The 25,817-nt window shown below is 43.1% G+C and overlaps 1 protein-coding gene across 2 annotated transcripts; it reads left to right on the top strand.

Moving 5' to 3' along the window:
- Nucleotides 1-991: 991 nt before the first annotated feature.
- Nucleotides 992-24,890, top strand: GXYLT2 (glucoside xylosyltransferase 2). 2 transcript variants are annotated; one of them, XM_064453455.1, is made up of 7 exons: nucleotides 992-1,329; nucleotides 8,331-8,520; nucleotides 8,728-8,859; nucleotides 15,177-15,428; nucleotides 16,460-16,583; nucleotides 19,775-19,947; nucleotides 20,685-24,890. In XM_064453455.1, the coding sequence occupies exons 1-7, from the start codon at nucleotides 1,130-1,132 to the stop codon at nucleotides 20,865-20,867; spliced, it is 1,254 nt and encodes a 417-aa protein (XP_064309525.1). In that variant the 5' UTR covers nucleotides 992-1,129; the 3' UTR covers nucleotides 20,868-24,890. The 2 variants fall into 2 exon arrangements, with proteins under 2 accessions (XP_064309525.1, XP_064309526.1); XM_064453456.1 differs by lacking the exon at nucleotides 992-1,329 and adding an exon at nucleotides 1,850-1,962.
- The last annotated feature ends 927 nt before the right edge of the window (nucleotides 24,891-25,817 follow it).

The following is a 25,817-nucleotide window of genomic DNA, read 5'->3' as shown; positions in this document are numbered from 1 at the left end:
TGTCGGTCTTCGCAGGGCAGTTGTGGCACTGAGTGTTTATTTTAAAACTAACAGATCAAATAGCCCCCTCCAGAGAGCTCACCTCCCGGGAGGTGAGAGATGTGATGAGAGCTGTGCTGGGCATCAGCCCCATAGCCCTCCTCTGGTGTAGCTCAGCAGTGGGTGGTCATTGCGCCGCATGTCCATCCCTGGGGCCACGCTCACTTCGCTCAAGCCCAGCTCAAGTTCACTTCCAGGCCCAACACCGTGAGGGACGTGTGAGGCTCCCGCTCCCCTGCACTCCCTGTTCTAAGGTTGGTGTCTCCATTCTTTGCACAGCCTGCGCTCCAGCTCCACGGGGCAGCAAGAATACTTATGTTTCTGTCATACTCTACATTTACAGGTGATAAATCAGGTCACGAACCTCAGGAGGATTTATTTCTGTGAAATGCACAGTGTTGCCATCTCTGCTGAGACAGAAGACCGGCTAAGTAACTTGATCAGTCATACGAGGACAAGTTTGAAGCCACCCCAAAGTAAGCGAATGCTTATATTCCTTCGCTGTCCTACAAGTGTTGCGTTTAGTCCCAACACAGCGTGCCTTCGGAGCAGGTGGGACAGGAGCAGCGCGTGGGTCGGTGGTGAGCGCCGGCTGCGAGGTGGCGGGAGACTCGGCTCCGGTTGGCCCATTTCTTGGCACGAACAGATGAAACGTGCCTCAGAGACCAGTTCCCTCTCCCACCTTTTCCTCCCGCTCGTCCTCCAGCGCACGCTGGCGCTCTCCCGCCGCCGCACGCCTGCACGAACAGGCAGCTTCGCGGCGCGGGGAGACCCGAGGTACCTCCGAGCGGCGCGACCTGCCAGCCGCGGGGACGCCCGCCTTTTGCCTCTGACGAGGAAACGCTACTTGATGACGGCGTTATTAAACAATATTTAATTGATGAGGAAGCCGTAGTCGGGGGCGACTAGTCCAGAGAGTACGGTAGGGCGCGCCCCGCCCCCGCTGCCGGGAGCCGGGCCGGGCTCGGCGGCCACGTCCCCGCGGCGCGGAGCGGAGCGGCGGGTCGCGCCGGGGCGGGCGGCAGGCGATGGCGGCGGGCGGGCTGAGGGGCGGGCGGGCCTTGCGCCCCGCGCCCTGACCTCCCGCGCCATGCGGCTCTCCTGCAAGGTGGCGGCGGCGCTGCTGTGCCTGGGGAGCCTGCTGCTGCTCTATCTGCTGGCGGCCGGCGGGCCCGCGCCCCCGCCGCCCGCGCCCTCCCGCCCCGCCGCCCCGCTCGCCCGCCGCCAGCCGCGCCTCAGCCGCAGCCCGCCGCGGAGGAGCCCGCCCGGGGGCAGGCTCGACGGCGCCAGGTAACGGGGGCGGCTCCGCCTCCGCGCTCCCGGCCGCCGCCGGCGGGACGGGGGAGCTCGCCCGGCCCACGCGTGACCGGCCGGTGCCCCACGCGCGATCGCCCCCCCACCCCCCACCCCCCACACCCTTCCAACCCGTGGTCCCTGCGCTCGGCGGGGAGCCGTCCGGGCCCCTCCGGCCCGGCCGCGGGAGCCCACCCGCTGCCAGGCGTGCCGGCCCCACGCGTGCCCGCGGGTCCCCGCTGCCGCCCGGTCCTCGGGCACTTCCCTTCCCCGGACCCTTTTTCCCTCCCCTCGGCTCCGCGGGTGAGCGGGGATTAGAAACCCGTGTGCGAGCCGCTCTCTTTGCAGAAGTGGAAACTTGTTTGCCGTGTGTTGTCGCTGGGAGCGTGGCTGCCAGCGGTGCCACGACAGCGCGTGGGGGTGCCACCGCCGGACCCCGCGTCCGAGCAGGGGCGGCCTCTGAAATAGCTGCTTTTCCGTCAGTTTTGGCCTGGTTGTGAAGGCTGACGTGGGGAATGTGGTGGTGCTGGCTGGAGGCCGTGGGGAGCTGCTGTCAGGCTCGGGCCGCGCTCCTGCGAGGTGGTCGTTAGTGCTGCGGGAAGAGGGAAGGCAGCTGGCTGTCTCTGCGAGGTACCCCTGGGCTCCACACTGCGAGGCACCGGCGGGTTTTAAGCTGTTGAGCTTTTTTGTTTTGAATGCTTTTTATATGTAAATTAATTTAGCAGAACTTTAAAAAAAAGTTTGAAATCATGGTGTGCCGTGTTCCCTCTTGCAGCACCTTTACAGGCGGAATACTTTTTAAAAATCTGTAATTACTTCAGGAAAAAGATACAGGCAGCGTGTTTTGGGTGGGTGGAGGGCTGTTTTCCCCTTTGCATTCCAACTATATTATGGTCAGTGTGACCTCATATATCTAATTAACTTGGTATGTCTTTGTGTCTTTGATTCATGATTTCACAGAGATGTTCTGAATGAAAGACTATTCCTGGTTTTTTTGAGCTCTTATTTCTTAACTTATTAAAGCAGTTGGTTTCTTACAAGCATTGTTACCCTACTGAATGCAAGAGGTGTTTACTGTGGCTGGGAATGGATCACGGACAGAATTCAAATGCATGTATTAAAGCAGGATTATTTCCGCTAGCAACTGTACCTCCTGAAGTCATTTTTCTTTAAGGCATATCTCTGCGATTATCATGGAAATCAAGAGGAACGCTAAAGGAAGGAGCCCAGAAAGTATGAAACCACTAGAGAGTGTAAACAGCTGTTCCATTTCAATGAGCTTTTCAGTGATCATCTTCAGGTTCCAAAATTGGACATTATCTAACTTTTCTATTATTTATTGACTTTGCAAGTACTTTTTACAAGGTCTGCAGCACAACAGAAAAAAAAATTAAAAAAAGGAGGAATGCTGTATTTAAACCGTGCCTTTTCTTCAGATTTTTTTTGGTCGGTGGGTTTTTGTGGGGTTCGGTTGCTGGGCTTTTTCCCCCTCCTGGCTGCTGGCAGGGCATGATCCTGCACCACGGGCACCAGCAGGAGTTTGTATAACTGAGAAGCTCTGTGGGTCCGGTTCTGCCCCTTGCTGAAAGACTTTGTATTGTGTTAGTCAGTACTAAAATAAAATTTATTTGAGGGAGGGTATCCATAAAAAATAATTTTTGGGGTGGGGTAGGGGGAGTGTTGATGTAACGTGGTCCCAGTCGAGGAGATGCCCACCTTCTTAGAAAGGCAGAAACACCCGCTAACGGGTGCCCTTCTGGAACAGATCGCATCTGCGCTCGCACGGTGAAGGCATTGGGTGCTGGGATCTGCTTGGCTTAAAAAACCCAATCCAGAATTTTGTGATACCGCCTTCTGTATTCACATGATAATAATAGAAGACATTAAGTTTGAAGACGCGCAGATTTCTTCTAATGTAAGGAGTCGTACATGATAACAGCTTAGCTTAGTCACATACCATTAGCTGGCTGGAACCTAGCAAATGTTGGTAAATACGTTCATGTGCCCTGCTTTGGTCATGAGGTAATTTGGGCAAATCTAGATGAGCAGTGCCTTTAAGTTTCTGGTTAGCTTTGAAAACTGATTTTTGATGGTGGTTTTACTGATCCTTCCTCTTGGAAGTATGTCATCCTATGCCTTCAGTAAGATATTTTTCATATGAGGAATTACAAGTATGTGCCAAACCCATGTGTGCAAAGTATCAAAAAGCAAAAGGGTTATTTTACATTTGAAGGGCAGATGTGACCACACTTTCTATTAAACCAGCGTGGCAAGGCTTGGGAAGTGAACCTTTGCCAGCACATTTAGTTCCCTGGAAGTAACTTTTCCAAAGCAAAACATCTCTTATATGGCAACCTGTCAAGATATTTTTTCCTTCCTTGCAGCCTGTGTGCACACACATGCGAGTTTGGCTTGCATTTGATAGCCTATAATAACATGCTGAGGGCCCAAATACCTCATACTTGTCTAACAAAGAACCCACAGGGTAAAAGAGGAAGATACAAACATCCAGTTCTGGCTTGGAGTGTTTTTCTCCCCTTTCTGAGTGGTAGAAAGAGGTTGAAACTTCAACGATTTTTTGATTGTCAGCAGCTACAGTCAGTTTTGTGCAACTGCATTAAAGTGAGAAAACTGTATTTAAAAACATTTAGAGCCTTTCTAATGTCTGTTTTAAAGTGTGTGAGAGAATGTGTTTCATATAATGGAGCCGCTGTTGGGACATGGACTCAGTGTTGACTGTCAGGAAAGGAGTTATTTAAGTGAATCACCAATTTTGATACAATGCCTAAATCTCACCTTGTTTATGCTGCAAGAGTAAATGAGATCATAATATGAAGAAGGTTTCAAAAACTAACAACTATATTGCATTTTGTAAGAATCTGCATGCATTATCTTTCTCTCAGGAATACATTTGAAGGCTTGAATAGATTAGCAGGCTCTGTAATGAGATGGGAATTCATTATTTTGAATGGATCTGGATTGATTTAGACAGGTTTTGGGTTAATTATGTTTGAGACACTTTGGCTGTGACTAATAAGAAAATTGCATGTAACTGAAACTTTAAGACCTAGAAATGTACACTATTGTGCTTGAGCGCTCAGGCTTCGTCTGCTATGCCAATACCCATGCCTGTCAGAAAAATGTATGCAGTAAATAAAATACCATCGGGCAACTGGACGGGAGTTGGTCTGTATTGTTGGAAGGCTTTTGCTATAAACATTTTATCATGCTATGTCTTAATCAGGTCTGTCTTCAGCTGTTTCATAGGGATGTATTCTGCAAGTATTTTGTGATGCTTTCTGTTGTGCTTAATCTTAGGCAACAGTTCTTAATTTTAAAGCCATATAATAATAGAACAGCAGGTAAGGGAGAGCAGGAAGCAATTTTCGCTGAGCAGATGGGTAAAACAGGGAACAGAGCAAAGAGTCCGACAGAATGTTATATTAGTTAGATTTATAATGTATCAAAAAGCTACATTTATATAATGAAATTAGAAGCATAATATTAAGGCAACAAAGATGTTGAATTTGTAGTTTCTTTATTTGTTCTCATCAAACACGTTAAACATTAAGGCCCAGGTCACGGTATTGTTTTAGGTGCATTTAAACATTTAATTCAGGTCATAAAATCCTATTATAGACTCTATCCATAACCAGTAAGTTGGACTATAAATGAATGAATGTGCATATAAATGTTAGGAAGAATTGGCTAATAATAATGATTGTAGTATTCTGTGGATCTGTGTGCTTTTTAATGTGCTTGGAAGTCTCCTGAGGTACGTAACTGTTACTACCGTAACAGCTGTTCCCATTTTACAGGTAGGACAACTGAGGCGTAAAGAAGTAATGACTCACCCAAAGCTTTGCCAGGGCTGACTTACTGAAACAGAGCCCAAACCAGAGCTTGCTTACCCTTCAGCCACCAGCCGAGTACTTCTCTGTGTCAAAAGCCTGTTAATGTCATGGGTTGATAACCTAGCAATATACTCTGTGTTGCTTGCCAGATGTTTTTTATTCTATGTAATAAATTTTATCCTTTGTACAATTTACCACAGCATTAACATACTCCGTCCTTTAAAACAAGCTATGCATCTTTCATCTATTCCCTTTGTTGCATTGTCTGGTAACCTCTGAGCTGGTAGTGTTTCAGAAGACTCTTAGGGTCCCAGTATGTTTGCATCAACCACTGGTAATAACACAATAAACAAACATTTGCAATTAGAGGAGATATGATGTATTGAATCCGGGCTCTGTGTGTACCTTTATGAAACCTCAGCTTAAAGAAGCCCTTTCATTGAGCAGTAAGCCTGAATGAGAAGGCTCCTGGTGCCCAGCCCCACCTGGTAGACAAGAAGTAGTTGCTCCGCTGGTATGAGCTAAGTTTGAACCTCCCATTTCTCTCTTGACAACCCACGGTGGAGGCCCTCTTATCGTCAAGAGGGGATCAGATAAGCCCACATAACCACTTATTCTGTGTAAAGCAGAAGCATCCTAGATGCTGTTGGACAAACTGGAACTGTTTCGGTTTGAAGACATTGGCCATGTCCTGCAGATCCTTAAGGAATATCCGCTCATCCAGATGTTATTTCTTCCTGTCCCTTCCCTTCCTTCCTGCACTGTATGTACATGCACGTATAAACAGAGGAGGGAAGGGGAGTTGTGGTGTTCTTTGCTGTAATCTGCTCCCGTAACCTGCTTGTTTGCCTTCCTAGCAGTTTGTCTTTGCCTTTGCACCTGCCTGTTTTCATACTTCTGGATAACAATAGTAGTTTTGTACAGGCTAAGCTAAAATTGCTGTTACGCACATCCTGCTGTGGCACTCTTGTATCTCCCTTTCTGGCTCACCTTTGTTCTCACAGTCCTCTTGCTTTCCTTAGGTATTTATAAAAATGATGCAAAATGTTGTGTCCCAACATTCTTCTGTACCTCATTGCTACTTTCCTCGCTAACTGTTGTCCTCAGTGTCCCAGACTACTACTGGTGTAGCTCAAATACTACCTCATGTTCCTTCTCTTGGGGATTTTTGTTCCTATTTAGGCCACTGCAAGTTCCTAAGAACCTTCAGCCCGGGCCTTTGCGACTCATAATTACTCATCTCCAAGGCTCAGCTTTCTCCTCCCTACTCTCTGGGACTGGGAGGGTGTCTGTGTTGGCAGGCGGGATGTCTCTTGTTCATCTGGACCTCCCGTGGGCTTACGGGGTGTTCTGCTTTCGTCGAGGGTTGCTTCTGCTGAGTCGGTTCGTTGGAATTGCTTGTCTACATATACTGGGTTTTTCACCACAAAACAGCTGCATAACGGAGAGATCACTGTGGCTAAAATTTGCAAAGAAAAGGTGTTGGGTTTTGAGATGTTGCAATAAAAGCTTAGTTTAGTCCCTCTCCCAGTGAGTTCCATTGCCAGAAGCTATATCAAAGCAGTTCTCATCCTGCATATGGCTTGATTTAGAGACTCAATTAAGAGGAAACATTAAAGAGATACGGAGAAGGGGGGAAAAGGGGATCTGTGTGAGCAGCTAATTATTCACTTCAATAATTCAGTGATTTTTACACTAATAGGTTGGAAAGTAAATACCACTTCACATAGATGTAGTATTCCATTATTTATACACTGATGAAAATGGGGTTTAATTAAGACTAAAGCCTAAGACTTTAAACCCTTAATGAAACATGTTGCTTTGTATAGTCAGTAAAGTACTGTTGGCTGGTATTCTTAACAAAGTGGATTGCTCTGTAGTATAGAACACTGCTGTTATACAGAGCAGCATTTTAGTGTCTGGAAGAAGATAATGACAGCTTTAGTAACTGTCATTTTCCTCTTTATTTAGAACTTTTGTTTCTAGTATTAACTTCCCTGATCAATTCTGTGTGCTGAGAAGAGGCAGGGATTGATGTCCTCTGTTCAGCAATATGTCAAGAACTGGTAGTGATCTATGATTAGCCTTTTGAACTCTTCTATAATGATTAAGATGCTTGTAATTTAGTTGCTCTGTCAGGACACATCCATCTGAAGGAGTATAAATGCGATCCATGTTGGAATGTGAATACAATACGCTAGAAGCATTCCTGGAGGATGTGATTTTTACCTCCATACTGATGGGGGGGAGACACACAAAACCAAAAGGCCGTCTTTTCAAAATGTTTTCAAGTCCCCAAAAGAATCCTGATTTTTCTGGCGAGTAGGTAGCTTCATTGCGCCTTTTACACGCAGATTCCCCTGTAGTCTAGCTGAAGTTTATTTAAAGCCCACACAGATGCGTGTTAAGTGAAAAACCCATATTTGGCCCTTGACTGCTTGTGGAATATAGTCTGATTCATCTGGGACATGTGAATATGTTTGTTTTTAAAAATCTCTATTTTAGCAAAATCTGAGGGATTCCGTGGGGTGACATGGAGAGCAGTCCTTTGAAACTATGCCAGTACCTTTAGGCCAGGATTAAGGCGTGCATTTTTACCAGCAAATTAATTAACTGTTGGAATAATTTACATATAGGCGGAGTGGATTTTTTTAAAGTATCGACGTCTTCTTCCAGTCTAGGCAAAAGTTATGAGCCTGGTGAGGAACTTACTAGACGTAGTTCTGTAATCTGCATTATGTTCGAAAGTTGGCTAGTTAGAAATAAATCCATTCTGGCTTTGTAACCTCTAAGCTGGAGGATAAAGCTATCGTCTGCACAGAGCAACTTGTCTGGTTGGAGGTGCTATTCAATTAGTTGCATCTGTGTATGTAGTGCAGTGATTTACGCAAATCCCGAAATGTCAGAATAACCAGAAAATTTCTGAAAATAGCGTATTTGTGTTGTAATTTTAACACTCTTGCTTTGTACCGTTGCCAAAATTGGCATGACAGTTGCATGTTTTGTGGATATCTAATCAGAAGAAAACGCCCTCCTGATCCCCTACATAATGAAGGGGAAGCAAAAACTCCTGATATCTATTAATGCGGAATTCTCTTCATGTTTACCTCAGTATTTTTTATATGCCTGTTTATGATTTTTCAGGAAGCCTGGAGAACAGAAACATTCAAAAGAGCCTTCATCTTTGCAATGCATGCATCTGGCAGTTGTGGCATGTGGGGACCGGCTGGAAGAGACACTGATCATGCTGAAATCAGCAGTTCTCTTTAGCAACAGGAGGCTCTGCTTTCACATTTTTGCTGAGGATTCCCTTAAGCCTGAATTTGGGAAAAAGGTGAGTTTCTTTGTCATTTGGTAAATAAATAGATGAGTTAGTTCTAAGCCGCAAATCTCTGAGCAAAACTACACTGAAATCAACAAGTAGCAACTAAGCACTTTTTTACTGTACGTGGTTTATAAACTCCTTATGTGTGCACATTTTTTTTGTTTTTAAAAAGCTGTATAACGTGTAGTGTCTAATTCCTCTTCCCATGTCTTTCAGTTAAAGGAATGGCCTTCCTCATATACAAAGAAGTTTGAATACAACATCTACCCAATAACCTTCTCAGTAGGAAATGCTCAGGAATGGAAAAAGTTATTCAAACCATGTGCTGCCCAGCGCCTTTTTCTTCCGGTAAGGCACCTGGATTTCTGAGCGGGTCGCTTCAGGAAAAGGTTAATTCCACAGAAAGGAAGGTTTGCTGGTATAATATTAAAACCATTTTCAGGCTGAAACATCTGCTTAAAGATACTTTAATCTGTGCTTTAGCCAGTTAAAAAGAACAAAACAGAAATCCAGCCTCGCTCTTTTTCCTGCTAACAAAGAATGTGTGTTTCTTATTTGTCTCTAGTTCCATTAGTCTCTCAGACTCTTAAGACTCAGTGCGAGAGCTCTTTCAGGGCAGTTGCTTTCAGGGTAGATGCTGCATGCCTTCCATAAATAACATTCTTTTCAGCGTGCAGTCATCATATCCTCTTGACCCACTATCTCCCTTTCCATATGTTAGCCCTTAGACTGGTGCCTTCAGCAATCCCTTTTCCTTGAGGTTTATTTCTTTTTCCAGGACTGTCAGATTTGCACTTAAGGTAATAATGCCACTGTCTTCAAAGTCAGATTTCATTCAGGAGCCCTGTGTGTCCTGGCAGCTTCAGGTTCACTGAAATTTTGTATTTTACTGTGGAATACCTATAGTGCCATAAACTTGGAAAATATTTAAGGTTGCTGGAGGGAAAGGTGGTGTTGATAACAATTCTGCATATGCAGAATTATCAGAAATGGAAAGAACTTTTGCATAAAGCAATTTCTGTGGAATTGAGAACATAACAAAGATACCTTGTGCATTGCTATTGACTCCAATAAAGTGACATGTATTTGTGTGATCCAGATTTCTTCATTGCTGTCGTATGAGAAATGGTGGGGGACAAAGAAATCTTTACTTTCTCAGATGGAAACAATCAGGAGACAGCTGCACGTCCAGATACGTAGGCTATGAATACATATGTGAGAAAATATGTGCTGTCAGCAGTTCTGTTTATCTGCCATTTAGGGGTAGACTATCAAATGTGCAAAGGCCAGATGGGCTGAAAGCAACTCCAACTTCAGCAGGGATCCTCTCTTCCCTGAGTAAATATTTATATCACCTGGAAAATAATCCCTAAGCATTAGCTTGTTCAATCCAGATTGTTTGTTAAGGATGTACTCAAATGGGGTTGTTTTCACTGGGTAAACACAATTCTTTGTTCTTCCTATTTCTGTGGTATTTTTTGTAGACTCCGATCACAGAAACGGTTTCACTTTTATTTGTCATCACTCTTCTGATGACAGAAAAGGGTTACGTATTCATGCCAATTCCTTCAGGCTGGGCAGTGCTTTTTCAGTTCCTTTTTGCCACTCGCATGTTGCCAAAGATCTCTAGTAACTTCTTGTAAGGAATATTAGACTGTTGCAGGTTGCCCTAGCAAAACTCGGAGGCAGCCTGAACTGTTTATATCTCTTGGGGCAATTGCAAAATGTTGTGTGTGGTCAGGCTGAGGTTTATGGCTTTGAATAGGAGGGGTTGTCTGCAGCTGACACTAAGTTGATATGAATACAGTAAAGAAAACAAGTTGTAGAAATAGCTGACGTGGCAAGTGTCCAGTTGGATTTTTGGTACTCAAGTTCGGAGCCTGGCAGAACCTTAGGCTGTTTCTGGGTAGTTTCAGCCACCATTATTTTTACTGGTGCTTGATAACTAGGTTCTGATGTCCCATTAGAATGAGACGAGACTGTAGAAATCCAGTTGTCTCACAGCAGGAGCAGAGGGTTTCTACTGTTATTGTTTAGAGAATTATTTTGACTTTTATTTTAAATAAATACCAGCAGGATGTCAGTATCCTTTTTTTCTTATCCTTCCCTGTCCTAAGCATTTTCTCCTGCAGTGGCATAAAATGCGGCTGGTTTTAGGGAGGACCCCAGGAGAGCAGTAGCTGAGTTTATCAGCTCTTTAGCCCTCAGTTGTGCAAATTGTCTTCCTCCTGATAATGCTAAGTCTGAGTGGAATGTGAGTCTTTGATTCACAAGTGCCTCTCCTGCCAAAGAAACCTTTCTCCTGCAGCACCGGCAGGCATGTGAAAGTGGACGGGAGGGTAGGAGGAATGTGTTAAGGCAAAATCGCTTAAGAATGTTTCAGTGGTTTTACTTGATAAAAGTAGAGCAATGGGATGTGAACCTGCAGCTTGTAGTAACGAACTGCTTTGACCTGGCTAACAGGTTGATCTACACATTCCCAACTCATTGAATCTGCCTGGGTTACTAAAGTATGAATGAAGATCATACAGCAGCCTACATCGTGTAGAGGCATTCTGTGATACCTGATCAAATGTTTGCTACTGATACACAGGGAAAGTAGATTGAGCCTCCATGTAGTCTCACAAGTCTAAATCTCTTGCTGCAGTCTACTACAATAAAACCATCAATGGGATTTGCAAAGGCAGGATAAGGAAGATGTGGATCTTAACATGAGCACAAAATGAAACTTTAAAAATTAACTAGGAGGGTAGTGCTCTCAGCAATCACTTGAAACTGTTTTGTAATAGTAACGTGGATGTTAAGATACCGGGTGAGAAACTGTCTTTGGGCAGCTGTGTCTGTATTGCTGGTTTGGAGCTTCCAAACCAATCGGCTAAAGTATCATGAAATGCTTAAGGGATTTTTGGATGATTTTTAGTTCTAGCAGTAACTAGCATTTAGAACCCTTCTCAAAACACTTAATCTGCTTAAGAGCTTTTAAGGTAGATTAGCAATATCCCTGTATTATAGGTGTCCCCTTGAGAACGCTGAAATATCCGAGCCGGCGGATCCGTGGCAGCCCTGGGAATAGATACCAGGACCATAGCTAGACAAAAGTCTCCCGTCTCTGTTGTGATTTGAGTTAATTGATTACTACACTTAAGTTTAGTAACTCAACTTCACGGTACTGCTACATTAGCGTCAAGATTTGTAGTTTTCCCCTAATTTTGGATAAAGCTCTGATGAACTGCCATGCTAGCCGCTGCAAACCATTAGACAGCACAGCTTCACAGTACACCAATATGTGTTTACACGGTAGTGTGTTATTCCTTGCCAACCTTGCTAACACAGGGAGAATCTATGGAGACAGAAGTTGTGAAATCAAATTACAGATAATTGAGTATTTAAGTGAAGTGTCAGGCTAAATATAGCAAGTTCTGTGCAGAACTTTTTCACAGATTTTCTAAGAAAACTCTATATAGCTGCAAAAAAATCACACTTCTTAAGCTGTAAACGCCTGTAGTGCGAGGAAGAAGACAAGCACAACCAAACCGTATTCCTGACCATTCGTTTCAAAAATCACAGTCTGTCGAGTATGTCTGCATGGTTTGTGCTAGCAAGCTTGAACTTAGGCTACCAGACTCAATCTTCCATTGCTTATGCCCCAGGTCAGACGCATGTCATTTTTAACCTGCAGTCATGCCCCTTTGGTGAGCCCTCCTGGCAGGCTCGGTGCGCTGCCAGCCCTCGCTGTGCAGCCTCTGGTTCAGGCAGAGCAAGCTGGAGCCAGGTCTCTTGTACCGCAGGCTTGGCTTGTGGTACTCAGCTGCTTTTAACGTTGAAAATCAGCAGTCAAAAATTCATCGTCTCCTCTTGTACACTTTTGAATAAGTAAAAGCTGAATAGTATTTTAAGGGCTGGGTAAAGCCTGAAGTATTTTTTTCACAACTTCTTTAGTCTGAGAAGAGAGCTACCTGAAAGCTATGGGAAACTGGGAATGCCGGAGTTATTTAAATGAAGTTTATCCCCAGCATAACTCCACTGAAATCCCGGGAGCCATGCAAGGAGCTCTTACAGCTGCAATTTCTGAAATGAAATTCCCCTACCCAAGGCGAAGTTAAATGCACAGCCAGAAGGGGATGTGATCAATTCAAACTGACGTGTAGGTTTTAAATAAGTCTTAACACTTCACATGTGAAAGAGAAAAGCATGAAGGGCTTAAAGGAAGTAGCACAGCTTTTCTTTTGGCCTGTTGGGTGTCGCTGCAGGGCAACACCTCGGACACAGGAGAGGGAAGAACCTTTTGACAAACCAGAAAGGAGAGTGGATGAATCCTGAGTGGAGGAATACGAGGTGGAAAGCATGGGGCCAGGTGCTGGTAGGCGCCCATTTCACACAGAACGGAAATACCTGCTCAAATCCATTTATATATAGAAAAATTATTACAGACTTCCACAGACTTAAATTCATGTGTATATTTAAGGTTACTGAAAGAACAGCTCTCTGCTGGAAGAAGCAGTGCCCAGGCTGTCACTTATGCTTGGGAGGAGCATCTATATGCGCCCATTAAACTTCCCCTTTAATCCTCTGCTGGAAAATGCCTGAACTTGTCTTTCTACCAGAGCACCCTTAGAAACAAAAATCTTACCTGGTGTACAATGTGCTGTGGATCCCTCAGGCAGCATCCAACAGCTTCTGCTCGCTTTGTATCTCTGTGCTATCTCCTGTCTCAGACTAAATTTTGAGGTTATATATTTTTTTAAATGTATTTTGATTTTATATGACTTTATATAGTAGGTCCCTATGAATTAGGGCTTCTAGGTTCTGCAGAATAATATACAATATCCAGGATATCCTGAAGCTGAAAAACTTTCTTCTTTTCAACTGTGTGTCTTTTATTGATTTACTCTTACAGTAGCTGTCTTTTTTTTACTTGGTGGGTGTTATTTTTAAGTACTGGACTCCAGGATACTTAACACTTGCCAATATTTACCTCTGAGCTCTTAGTGTGTTATTGAACTACTTGTGTCACTGATTCCTTGATACCTCCACATGCTGTCTTGTATTTTTTATGGAAAAATGGTGTATTGCTATAACCTTCCATCTGGCAGAGTGATCTGGATCATGTTGGACTTGTTCACCTGGAGTTTCTTGTAAGCATAACTTTTATTTCAAATGAAGAGACACTTGCCTTCTGCTTGTCCTCCTACGTAGGAAGAACATGCAGTTATCATGTCAGAAATACAGGTCAGGGATTTGTTAAACTTGGCTAAAAGTCAGTCTGAACCCTGAAGTGTTCAGTGAGGTGAAAAATCCCATTTAAGTCTGTACTCACAGATTTGGCATCTTGGTGGATGCCTGTTGAACATGCTTAAAGGCAATCTTTTCCCCCCTACTTGTTCAAAATCTTAATGTTGTTCACTCTATTTCACAGGTAATCTTCAGTCAGGATATATTTCAGTTTAGGTAAAATTCAATTTCTTCAGTAGAATTTATTGTTACCTGCATAAATAGGAGAGTTTGTCATTAGTATCACTGCAGTTGGATGAGAGAGTGGTTGTTCTGTTCCACAACATGGTGAAAATCAATAGCCTTTTGGATTTGCTTTTCAAAGAAAGAAAGAGAGGGAAATAGGGCTTCTGGCTGAGACCAAAGCTGGAAGATTTCAGTCCTTCCGGAATTTTTGGACAGCTTTAGCAAACAATGAAGAAGAGCAACAAAAATGCAGTTGGAACTGATGGCCACCTTCAGCTAATGATAATGATATTTATTACTTAACCACCAACCTTACAAATAGCTGGTGCAAACATCAAGGGAGTTTCCTTGCACTGTTGAAGGACTACATAATTTGCCCTACTTAAATTAACAAATGAGCATGTAAGGATTTGGATAGCCACAAGGGGGAACATTGTCAACAAGAACAGATGAAATATCCTGGCTCTAATTTACAGTTTACACGCTCTGACTTGACTAACTTTACTGTGGTTATTCCTGATATAGAGTCCGATAACAGAGATCAGAATCTGACCTGATGAGTTCTAATGTGACATTCCTATTTACAAAGCAGATTTTGAGGAGGATGCATGTACGCTTTCATGATCGATAGGGTTTTCTTAATTAATGCGAAACATTTGTATATGTTAATACTGAGTGCAAGTCTCCTAGGGGCTCAAGGTTGTAATAGGAAAAACAGTCATTAGAAAGGCATAAGGAAACATGATACCAAATGGAGATGAAAAGCATTCTGTTATACTGGCTCACCCTTCCTGTCTCTGGAGGAGGCTGTATATTTCACAACTTGATTTTGAAAGAACTAACAAAGCTATGTAAATATATATTCTTTGCATTTTATTTCTGAACTGATACTAAATAGTCCTTGCAGGTGTTTTTGAGAGCTCAGTGGATTACTGTTTCATATGAAGGTTAGAATCCAACTTCTGTGGGCTGGTAGTTGTTTTACTGTGGAATTGAAAAAAAAAAACACAACCAACAATGAAACAAACAACAAGCCAATAACCTGATAACTGTTGTTCCTATGTGTAATTACATTTAGCTGATAAATCAATAACCTCTTTCAAGTTACCAGTTTAAATTAAAAGTACCTCTTGCCAATAATCTTCTTTTTTGTTGTCTCTTTGGTTTCTTCTTCATCTCTTCCTCTCCTCGCTGTGCAAACCCAAAAGGTCATTTTAAAGGATGTGGATTCTCTCCTTTATGTGGACACTGATGTTCTCTTCCTGAGGCCCATTGATGACATCTGGCACATACTGAAAGAGTTCAACTCGACTCAGCTAGCTGCCATGGCCCCAGAACATGAAATACCAAAGATTGGCTGGTATAGTCGATTTGCACGTCACCCTTATTATGGGACAACTGGAATAAATTCTGGAGTGATGCTAATGAATTTAACACGGATACGCAACACTCAGTTCAAGGTGAGAAGAAATACAGCTGTTGCAGAAACTAATGATTTATGTATTTTCCGTATCTTGTAAAGCTTAGTATAAAATTACATAAAGCCTGTAATAAAAAGAATCTGAAAAATATAGAATATATATAATTGGATACTAAAAGCAATTATAGTGAAAATGATCATTAAAACAAGTGAAACTTCCTCAAGAGGCTGGAGCACGGAGAACTGGCAGATGAAGCGGTCTGTCAGCAGTAGTAAAAATGGCTTCTTCAATGCTTCGTTTTCCATTGAAAGATACAGGAAAGAATAAACCGAAGGATCTTCAGTGCAGTCACTGTATTGTTTTTAAAATTGGAAAGCTTGATGTAAATATCCAGAGAAATTGGTAATATTTTGCATCTGCTGTAAATAGAATTTTGTATCCTGCTGCAGATCAAGTGACTCTGTGACTTGATATAAATGAGAAGGGAGTACTTTTGTGATATCTGATGTCTCCCCTCTTACGTGAAAGGCCTAACATGTAAAATCTCTATTTGTTTCGTTGAGCATGTGTGCTTTAATTTCTTTAAAAATGTTATTTACCCCAAATGGTCTCGTTCCTCAGTCAAGGCCCAGGGGTTTCCTATACCTTTACAGGAACAGCTTGAGTAAAACCAGTCATTTCTCTTAATATCATAATTCCCATGGAAGATAATTTCCAGGCTGCATTTTTCCTTGCTTTTGTACCTCAGTTTTCACCTTGTCCCTGCATTTTTGCATTTTTCCACTTTTTCTCCCTCCTGTTGTTCAGAATAGGAAGATTGTGAATAGCAGGAGCTGACATCAGAGCTAGACCCAGGAGACATTGCTTTCCTGTTTAGATAAACAGGAGCACGGTCAGCTCTGCTGTTCCAACCCTATCCAGGTCTAACGTTTCCTGGCAGTCTTCATTTTTCACCCTGGTATCTGACGTGGCTTAGCAGACTTACAAATATGTGGGTGCCACGCTCTGAGTCATGTATCACATCACTGTTCATGGTATTAACCCATTGTTTCTGTTTTTCTGCCCTGCAGAACAGCATGATACCGAGTGGTTTGACTTGGGAAGAAATGTTGTATCCATTATACCAAAAGTACAAAAATTATATTACATGGGGAGACCAGGATTTACTAAATATAATTTTTTACTTTAACCCAGGTATGTAATGATTCTGGGAGTCATGATTACCTCTGTTAAGGAAATTTCTTGAACTTGAAAAATGAAAATAAAAAGGCCCTATTTGTTATTTATAATATGCATAATGTACTCTGGCATGAAGTTAATGTGGAAGCACACCTCGGATTTACAACCTGTGAAAATACTTTTGAAAGTGGGGCAGGCAGTGGGGCTCAGACCTGGCTCCATTGGATATGTAAGTTGGTTTTCTGGAGACTCTGAGAAAATAAGGAAGTATAACGTTAATGATCAAATGCAGGAATGAAGTTCAAGTTGGATGTGTGCTTAAGAGCGTCACTGGACCAGGGCCTAGCTGAAAAAACGTTTTTGAATCTGAAATTGCCAAACTTTCTCCAAAGCTATGATCTGTTTTTCTGAAATTCAGCTGAATTCTGGTATTTATGCAAATGAGTGATGAAGCTAATAGAAAATGGACACAGCCATGGAAATATCTCCTCTGAAACTGTCGTCCTCCTTAGTTTTGCTCTTTCACTAGAAGTTAATTTTTGAGAAAGAGGCTTCCAGCCTCTCAGCTGAATGATCCGGGCTCAGCGGGCACCAGGATGGTGTCATCTATGTTCTGCTCTTAGATTTGTGCATTTTCTGCTCTTCTGTATTGTGCTTGCTCTGGGACTGTGAAGAGCTCTGGAGGACTCCAAGTCTCTCAAAACCTTGTTCGCAGAGAGCAAGTGGCATAACCCACCTGTCCTAGCGTGGAGCCGCGTGACCCATGTGTACCTACTTGTCAGCTCAGCAAAGTGTCATGTCTGATTCCTGCCTGTCACTCGTGCACAGCGCCTCCATAACCAACTTGTAACGGTTTTGGTTTGTCCTTCGTTTCCTCCTGAATTGGAGTTGTGTCCTCACGAGTGTGTATATCCAGGGAACTGGCAAGTTTAGGCATCTTTATTTTAAAAGGGTGTGACTTTTTCCACAAGTGCTGAGACAGTTTCTGGAAATTCAGCCCCACGTCAGTATTTTGCCCTGATCACACAGAAATGACTTCAGACACTCCCAAAAACAGTAACATCTGAGAAATGCAAGGATTTCAAAATCGTAGCATAGTACGTGCTTCCCAAAGAAGCCGAGAACCTTATTTCATGCTTCTGAATATGCCGAGTATCCAATCTTACTTGCTTTTCCTTGTTTCCTATGTTACCTTGTATTCCCTCAAGTGATCTTAAGAACAGAACAAGTTTGGATTTATCTTTATTTATGCTGTTCCCTTTTCTTTTTCTCTAAGGAATCGTAGGGTAGGTAATTGGATTATACCCAAATTGAGGCAAATAAAATGAGAGCCAAGGCAAAGCAATAAGCTAACATCTGTTCACAGCGGACAGATGCCAAACATTAGTGTCCCTGGTACACCATGTATTGCCCTCAGTCCTAGGGAAAAAATAAAGTGGAAGAAGCCTTCATTATGGAATCATAAATTAATTTCCGAAAAGAAATGAATGTTATGGAAATAGGATCTACTGGAGGAAGAAAAAGATGAAGCCAGATTAGTTTTGAAGTCGAACTCAAGCTTCTAACTTAAGCGTGGAGGAAAAAAAGAGATTGCAAAATAATTGCAAAATTTTAAAATAATTCTGTGATGAGAGCGTTCTCTATCAAATCCACATGTTGAGACTCTCTTCTGCACCATAGTCTGTCTTTTCCTTGTAGCTGGTAAATAATTTTTTACGAATTATGTAATGTCAGACTGCACAAGAAAAGAAAATAAAAGAACTGGATACAATTAAAACAGAAAACTAGACTTTCCCGAGGTTTTGAACTGCTGGATTGTTGAGGCTGGTTTGGGAAGGAATCAGTCAAGGCTCTGCAGGTGGCTTTTTATAGATGCAGTGCATTGGATTAAAAACACACAGAGCTGCGTTACCTGGGGCCTGAAGAGACGCACCCTTTTTTCCCATCTCTGAAGGCTGTTCTACTGATGAATGGATCTGCAGGCTTGCAGAGCGGCGGGAGTTTGAGTCCAGCTGTGACGGCAAAAAATGCACAAAAGCGTCACAGTGAGAAGATCAAGTATACTCAAGTGACATGTACGAAAGCTAATAGACACCCTCTCCCCGTAGTGACCTGCTGATGAGCTGTACTTGCAAACATCTGTTCAGGGTTACCGAAAGGATCCCCGTTAACTGTAGCAGGGTTTGGATCACACTCTCCAGCTCTTCCTGCCCTTTCAGCAGCACCGGGGAGCAATGCTGAGTGTGCGATAGGCCAGGCTGAATGGGAACCACTTACAATCTTCCTGTTCTGGAGAAATCTCCTGCTAGACAGGCCTTATGGGAAGAAATGTTTCAGAAACTTTCTCTCCTACTTCAAGGATCGCACAGGATCAGCTGCAGACTTCCTGGGAAGCTGAGAACGACCAAGTGAAGAATTCAGTCTTCAGTGCTGCTGACGTGACCTGCTGGCATAGTGCAGTGATTCATTGTACTCCGTTTCTGAAGCAAAAAGGTCACCGGGACTGGCGTGATTTATTATAAGCATATTGCAAATACTGTGGGTGCATAGAGAAAGTTTAAAAAAAAATCAGAAAGGAAGTTACAAGCCCCTTTGAGAAATTAGGCTCAGCTTTAAATAACCTGGACCTATGAAATTAATGGATGACAACTCTTAGAAGGACTGTGCATAAATTACACTACCTCTCATGCCCTGCTGTATGTCAGTATAACAAATTGTCATAGCCTCGGTGGAAGCTTCAGCAGCAAACATGGGATGTACTTCGCAAGCTTTCCCATGCTTTCTCCGGAAGGATTCAGGATTTTCCATAACCTTCGCTGCTCTGTGTGCTTCCCTAAGCGTTTCTATAAGCTGGAAACTTCTCACTTGGAGGACAGAGCACCCTGGATAGTGCCACCTGGTGCGTATTTATGGGTTTGATTGTGTTACTTCTAGCTTTGTAAAGCGCTCTCTTGGTTTATGCTTGCACTCTGTCTTTGTGTTGCCCTTTCTTTCTGTTAGTTCAGGTCTAACAGAGCTGAGAGGTGTGTAGCCATCCCCAAGGAAAGGAAGCTTCTATGTCTAGCTGCTACTGGGGGTAGTTGCAAAAGAAGTAACTGAATTTTTTTCTGATCGTCAGAAACATGGTTTAATTTCTTGTAACTCTTGTTTGACGTGTCTTTTTTTCTTCCCCTGCTGCCGCCACCTCCCCTGACCGACACCGGCAGAGTGTCTCTACGTGTTCCCGTGTCAGTGGAACTACCGGCCCGATCACTGTATGTATGGAAGCAACTGTAAAGGTGCAGAAGAAGAAGGTGTCTCTATTCTGCATGGAAACAGAGGTGTCTACCATGATGACAAACAGCCTACATTCAAGGCACTCTATGAAGTGATACGTGATGTAAGTCTTCTTTCTCGATAGAGGCAGTCCTTTTATTTCAGCGTAGGTTACTGCTTTAACCGGGTCACTCAGATCGCTCTTCCAGCAGATCAGGCTGGGCGTAGTTGTGCTTTACATGTACCCATCAGACACAAAATAACAAGGTTGCTTTGCCCTCTCCTGTCTTACTGCATGCATGCATTTGGGATGATTTAAATGGTCCTCCTCCATATGATAGTAAACTTCTTATCAAAAAAGCTGATGAATTGCTTTTCTGTAATACTGGAGGTGGGAAAAAATGTTTGAATGGAGTTCTTCCTGCTGGTACGGCAGATCTGGTCTGTAAACACCCAATGAAAGCTTGCCCTCCCCGAGCACCTTGTGCCTCTGGGCACATGGAAGGCAGAAGCTTACCTACAGACACAGGTCCGCGTTGCCACTTGGAACATTGTATGTGCACAACTCCACTCTCTAAAGTGTCTGCTTTGTTACAGTAGCCCTGTGTTAGTACACCTCCTCTAAATACAGACTCTAGAAATACAGTTTCTGGGCAGTTGTATGTTTCAGGTAATAGGCCCAGGCAAACTTGTCTGAAAGCACACACTCTCAAGCAGAGCAGTGTTGGTAGGCTTTGATGACACTCGAGAAGGCGAGGGACAAGCCATTGCCTATCTATAGAAGGTTTTATCTTGCAGAAACTTCTAAAATGCCATTTTGTAACTAGTGAAAACTAATAATTCTTTTTTTCTTTTCTTTAGTTTCCATTTGAAGACAATCTCTTCCAGTCTTTGTACTACCCTCTGCAGTCTAAGTTCCTGGATACAGTGCACACTTTATGTGGGAGAATTCCACAAGTATTTTTGAAGCAAATCGAGAAAACTATGAAGAAGGTGTATGAAAATCGTGTCATTGTCTACTTGGGGGCCAACCATAGATACTAAATATAGCTATATTTTATGCAGAGGTTTTCATTCCTGCACTTCCATCTCATGAAGCATATAAATGAAGAGTATGACGTCTTACTCAGACTTAAAATATTTTCCATATCCAATTTCCTAATAACCCCTGAAATTACAGAACTGGAAGAAATCCTACAAGTCTACCTGAACTGTCCTTTCTTAGGCCTTCTGTTCTCTTCCTGCATTTCTCCTGGTTGCAACAGGGAGAGCTGATGATTCTCACTTTTCTTGTATGAGTTTATTTGGTTATTGGTTTAAGAACGGCTGTGTTCACTGTAACTTTTTCTGAAGTTGTGCAAAAGCTTGTACTGATCTTAGCCTTAACAAAGAAGTTACGGTTTGAGCTATGTAACGTATACGGAATATAACTTGATAGGGCAAATATTCTTGACTGTAATGAGAATGCTGAATTACAGAAAAGATTAACTCTTGTGATAGGCTGAGTTAAAATTTACTTAAGGGAAAGTATTTGCTTAAAATTGCACATCTGTCTGAAGATATATTACCTGCTATGTGTAGGACCTAAGATTTCCCTTACTTTAAAAGATGAGGGGAATAGAAGCGCCTGTTTGCTTTGTATTTTACAGCACTTTTTGGCTAGTGATTGTAATTTTTCCTCTGTGCTCTTCAGTAGTTTTGTGAGGGCTTCTACTGAAGGAACTAGAAGGAAAATAATTACAGCATAAGTAGGAAAACGGTGTACAAGAAGTGGGAGGGGGGTGCAGTGGAAGCGATGGCACCTGCACGGCTAATGGAGAACAGAAAGAGAATCCTTTCTTGCCTGGAGTACGGTCATGCCCTTCCCTTCCAATCTCTTACAGTTCTAAGGATATATCCCCTAACTTGGGCATACTAATTGCATTAGACCCAGTCCAATAATATTGTCACCACCCAGGTGCTATTGATCTGTTTTCGTCTTTAATTAATTGCTATTTACTGCACAGTAACAGTGGTATGCCACCAAGAACTGTTCTTCCATCCCTGTATTGGGAGATGAGAGCGCTGCTTCTGACACCCCTCTTCTGCCTCGCCAGAAACCTGGGGCACAGAAACACCTTTCTGGCTGGCACTCTCGTTCCTGGAAGTAGGGAATTTTATGCTAGGATGATAATGAATAGCCTCGAAGCGAACGAGGGCACAAGATGGATTTGATGTTTATTTAAACTACTTCATTTAGTTCGGATTTTGGAAGTATGATGATCATCGTAGGATCTGCACAGACAAGAGCTTATTAAAACTTGCTGAAAAGCGCTTGGGACAAGTCCTTGGGGAATTGAAAGTGAGGGCACTCTTAAAGAGCAGTGCTAAAGAGCAGACTCCCAGAGGGCATTTGCTAAGTATAGGCCCTGAGGGGTGTGTGTGGGCGAGGGCTTCAAGAGAACACCAGAGAAACTGATCTTACTTCTCAAGTCTGTTCGGCAAAAAAAATCAGCCATTACTTGGAACTACTCACTTTTATATCTAACAGGCAAAGTAGGAGAGGGGTGAGATACACAAAGCTTTTCTCTGGTGAAAGGAAAACTGATAGAAATTGCAGATCTTGTACATGTGATGTACATTTATTAGAGATAAACATCTGGGGCGTGTGGATGAGAGAAAGGCTATATTTGCTAAGTTAAAAAGTAGGATTTCTGAAGACTTGCAGTTTTAGGGGTTTCTACCCTATCCAGTCAGGACTGATGCACAGTTTCGTAAGAAAACAGTCTCCAGGAAAAAATCCTTTCAGCTTGCACGTTCCTGTCTCCTTGAGTGGCAGCTCAAGAGAGGAGGGGGAAACGCAGGCCTTGCTGGCATCTCAGGCTGCCAGATAACCAGGCTGTACGCAGGGTGAAGTGCCGATGCCCTTTTTCCAAACACTGGAGCATGAAAATGCCTGTGACACACCCGTAAGCACGCTGCGTGAGCGACACGGCGCGGCAAACAGCATCGCTACGGAGCCATCTGAGTAGAGGAGTTAAGAGAGAGGCTTGGAGTAAGGGGCTTACGGGCTTGGACCTAGCAGTTCCACTGCTGGTCTGTGCTCCTCCTCACAGGCGTGACAGACAAACAGAAGCTTCTCTTGTTTGCGCCTCCCTGTGCTGCAAATTCTAATCAACAGTTTCTGCATGTTTCTGACTCAGATCTGGTGTCTTGCAGTCTTTGCCACGTAAGTGTAAACTGACGTGCGAAGGACAGAGGCAGCTCTGCGTCTGTTTTGACTGAAAGCCCGGAATTTCCTAGTGGAACCCGTTTAAACTTAAGTGTAGACGTCACTGTCTCTCTTGACTTGCCTTAGTATTTTCTATTTTAACTGAAGGGTTTTTAAGAGTTTAATGTAAGCCTAACATAAGAGAGGTAAACCTCTTAGGCTAGCAATACTGAGAACTTGTAAATAACATAGGCTTGCTTTTTGATCTTTATTTTCAATTATGAGGGTAAAGCTGTCTGGAGGTCAAACGAGGATAGACAAGGCGCATGCTGGACGCTCTGAATTCCTCATTTCTGTGGTATCTACAGGCCACGGAAAGTTGCAGAGCAAAAGTCTTGTTGCCCAGACAGTTGCAGCTCTGGTGCTGAGCCTCTGAAGTTTGGGAGGCAGGGATTGTGTAAGCTGTGATTCAGCAGAACCCTGCAACTATGGGCGCATTAAAATGAAGGAATGGAATTCATTACAAAACAAAGGCATTACTGCATATAACATAATTAGAGATTAAAACAGTGCTTTTTTATGTTTACAGGAGGTGCAGTGTTAGGTTTAGAAGGAACAGTGTTATGTTCTCAACAGCTATTAAAATATATGAAGTATCTGCTTTAACATGAAGGCTTTTGTTAATGTAATATCAACTCGCAGGAAGACTGGGGGAGGTTCCCCACTGCTGTGCTTTTTCTGAGAGGGGAAAAAAAAAGCTATAATTTGAGCTCTCCAAAGTGTTTTAAAACAATTATGTAACTTTGATTTTTTTGTTGTTGTTGTTAGAATTATTAATTTATACTTTATTACAGCTTCCAAAACCATGTTATATTTTGGTTTTAACAGTAGTTGATTCTAATATTAATCTTATTTAGAAACGAGTTTTCATTTTGTATTTCATACTTGTGGCTAATTCCTTGTTAATTAGCCTTCATTTATTTTAATCGTGGGATGTGTAAATACTTATATAGACTTTATATCCTCATTCCCCCTTCCTCTCATGTATTTTAGTTATTTCCAATGGTATAATGTAACCAAAACACCTTTGCTGATGTAACACCTTGGGCAGTGTCATCGTAGCGTAGGGGGGGAAACCAAAATAGCTTTCTTTAAATGACCAGAAGCTCCAGCACGCGGCACGTGTGTATGACAAAGGAGGAGAATCGCCTTCCTCGCTGAGAAGCAAAGAGCAGGGCTCAGCCCAGAGAACTGCGCCCAGGTTATTTGAACATAAGCCCTGGCCCGGCAGATGTTTGATACCCTGAGTTTTGCCTGTGTAGTCAGGAGGCTTATATGCAATGCATAGAGTTAAGCAGGTAACCAAGTCCTTGCTGTATCAGCGTCAAATATTCAGGTTTAAAATTTGCTATGTTATACTTGAACTTGCCGAAGCTAGATAAACAGGGGCTTTATGTTAGAGCTGCCGAGCACCTCCTTTTAGCCCAAAGCCATTTAAGAAAGTGTCGGGCTACCAGTGCGCATTGTACGGCAAAGAACTGCCACAGGAGGAAGCGTTTGGTTGCATCATTTATATAATGTGAGAGGGTTTTTTTAGGCTGTTTGCCTACATATTACAAAGTAGGCTTAGATAACTTTGCTATTGTTTCACTTACAGGTGGAAACTGGAAACTGCTCTCTGGGTGTTTGTGTGTGTGTGTACACAACAAGAGCGCATGCGTAGAGAATTCTGTACCTTTTCTCTCATTTAACTGCTTGTGTATTTTTACTTGACAAGTGCATCAATTGTTTATAGCTCCCAAGGAGGCCTAGCAGTGCATTTCTGTGTTGATGCAGATCCTTTGGCTTACATTACAAATAAAGGAAGTTTTAAGCAAGCTCTGCATTCTGATAGTTTTTTCTTTTAAATATAAGATATTATGTGTGTGGATGTGTGTACTGGGTCTGGTTGGGATGGAGTTTAGTACTAGTGATGTTATAGCATACGTATACAGGGTATGTCTGCATTGAAAATGGCAGAGAAAAATGTTCCTCTCTTACACTTTTACCCCTACCATAGTGAGAGAGTATTGGACTGGATATGTTCCTGAAAGAGACAAATGCCTACATTTAACTTTCCTCAGAGTGCTGGTGGGTCATGCTGCAACTCCAGTTGTGTTACGGAGCCCATGGATCAGAACCTGGTCTCGAAGGAAACTGAAGTTTTACTTCTCAATCTTTTTACTGTTTCTCCATTATCTTCTGCTCCTCAGAGCATTCGGCCATTTAGTGTCATTTCCCTTCCTTTCTTGTATTTAATTTTATTTCTTTGACACCCTTGTATGGTCACTGCTGCAGTGGCTGTGGTTTTGCTGCAACATCTCCGAGTGACAGAAGTTTGTGAGTCGTCCATTCAGCCAAACCAGTTGTCTGCCTGGTGATGAAATAGTTTTCTCCCTTGCTCACTGGATGGTATGTTGGGCTCAGCCACACTCTCTTTGGAGCCAAGAGTAAAACTCCCATTGATCCTCATGAGAAAAGCTGAGGCCAGCTGTAAACCCGTAGTACTCTGTACAGCGCTGCTTCACCTCTGGCCTGGGAGGTGTGTAGTTGTGTGGTGCTTGGCTGCGTGTTCCGTAATCGAACTGGTTGGTGATGTTCTGATCCAACATTTTTCTCTCGCGAACATGGCTTCAGTCAGTATTGCCGTGGGGAGAACGCAGAGGTTTTTCCAGGGTACAGGCTAAGCAGGAGCGACACAGGCACAACAGCAAAGAGGATGGGCGCCTGCCTGTTGCTGGTGATGGAGGGAGAGACCTGGACCG

The sequence above is a fragment of the Phalacrocorax carbo genome, chromosome 6 (genome assembly GCF_963921805.1).
Source record: "Phalacrocorax carbo chromosome 6, bPhaCar2.1, whole genome shotgun sequence".
Classification (NCBI taxonomy): Eukaryota; Metazoa; Chordata; class Aves; order Suliformes; family Phalacrocoracidae; genus Phalacrocorax; species Phalacrocorax carbo.
This window is presented reverse-complemented; position numbering and strand designations above follow the sequence as displayed.

Bases quoted from the DNA above. Each gene is read 5' to 3' on its own strand.
- GXYLT2 (XM_064453455.1), top strand. From the start codon at position 1,130: ATGCGGCTCTCCTGCAAGGTGGCGGCGGCGCTGCTGTGCCTGGGGAGC. The intron at 15,429-16,459 runs GTGAGAAGAAAT...TCTGCCCTGCAG, and splicing joins TACGCAACACTCAGTTCAAG to AACAGCATGATACCGAGTGG. The intron at 16,584-19,774 runs GTATGTAATGAT...CGACACCGGCAG, and splicing joins AATTTTTTACTTTAACCCAG to AGTGTCTCTACGTGTTCCCG.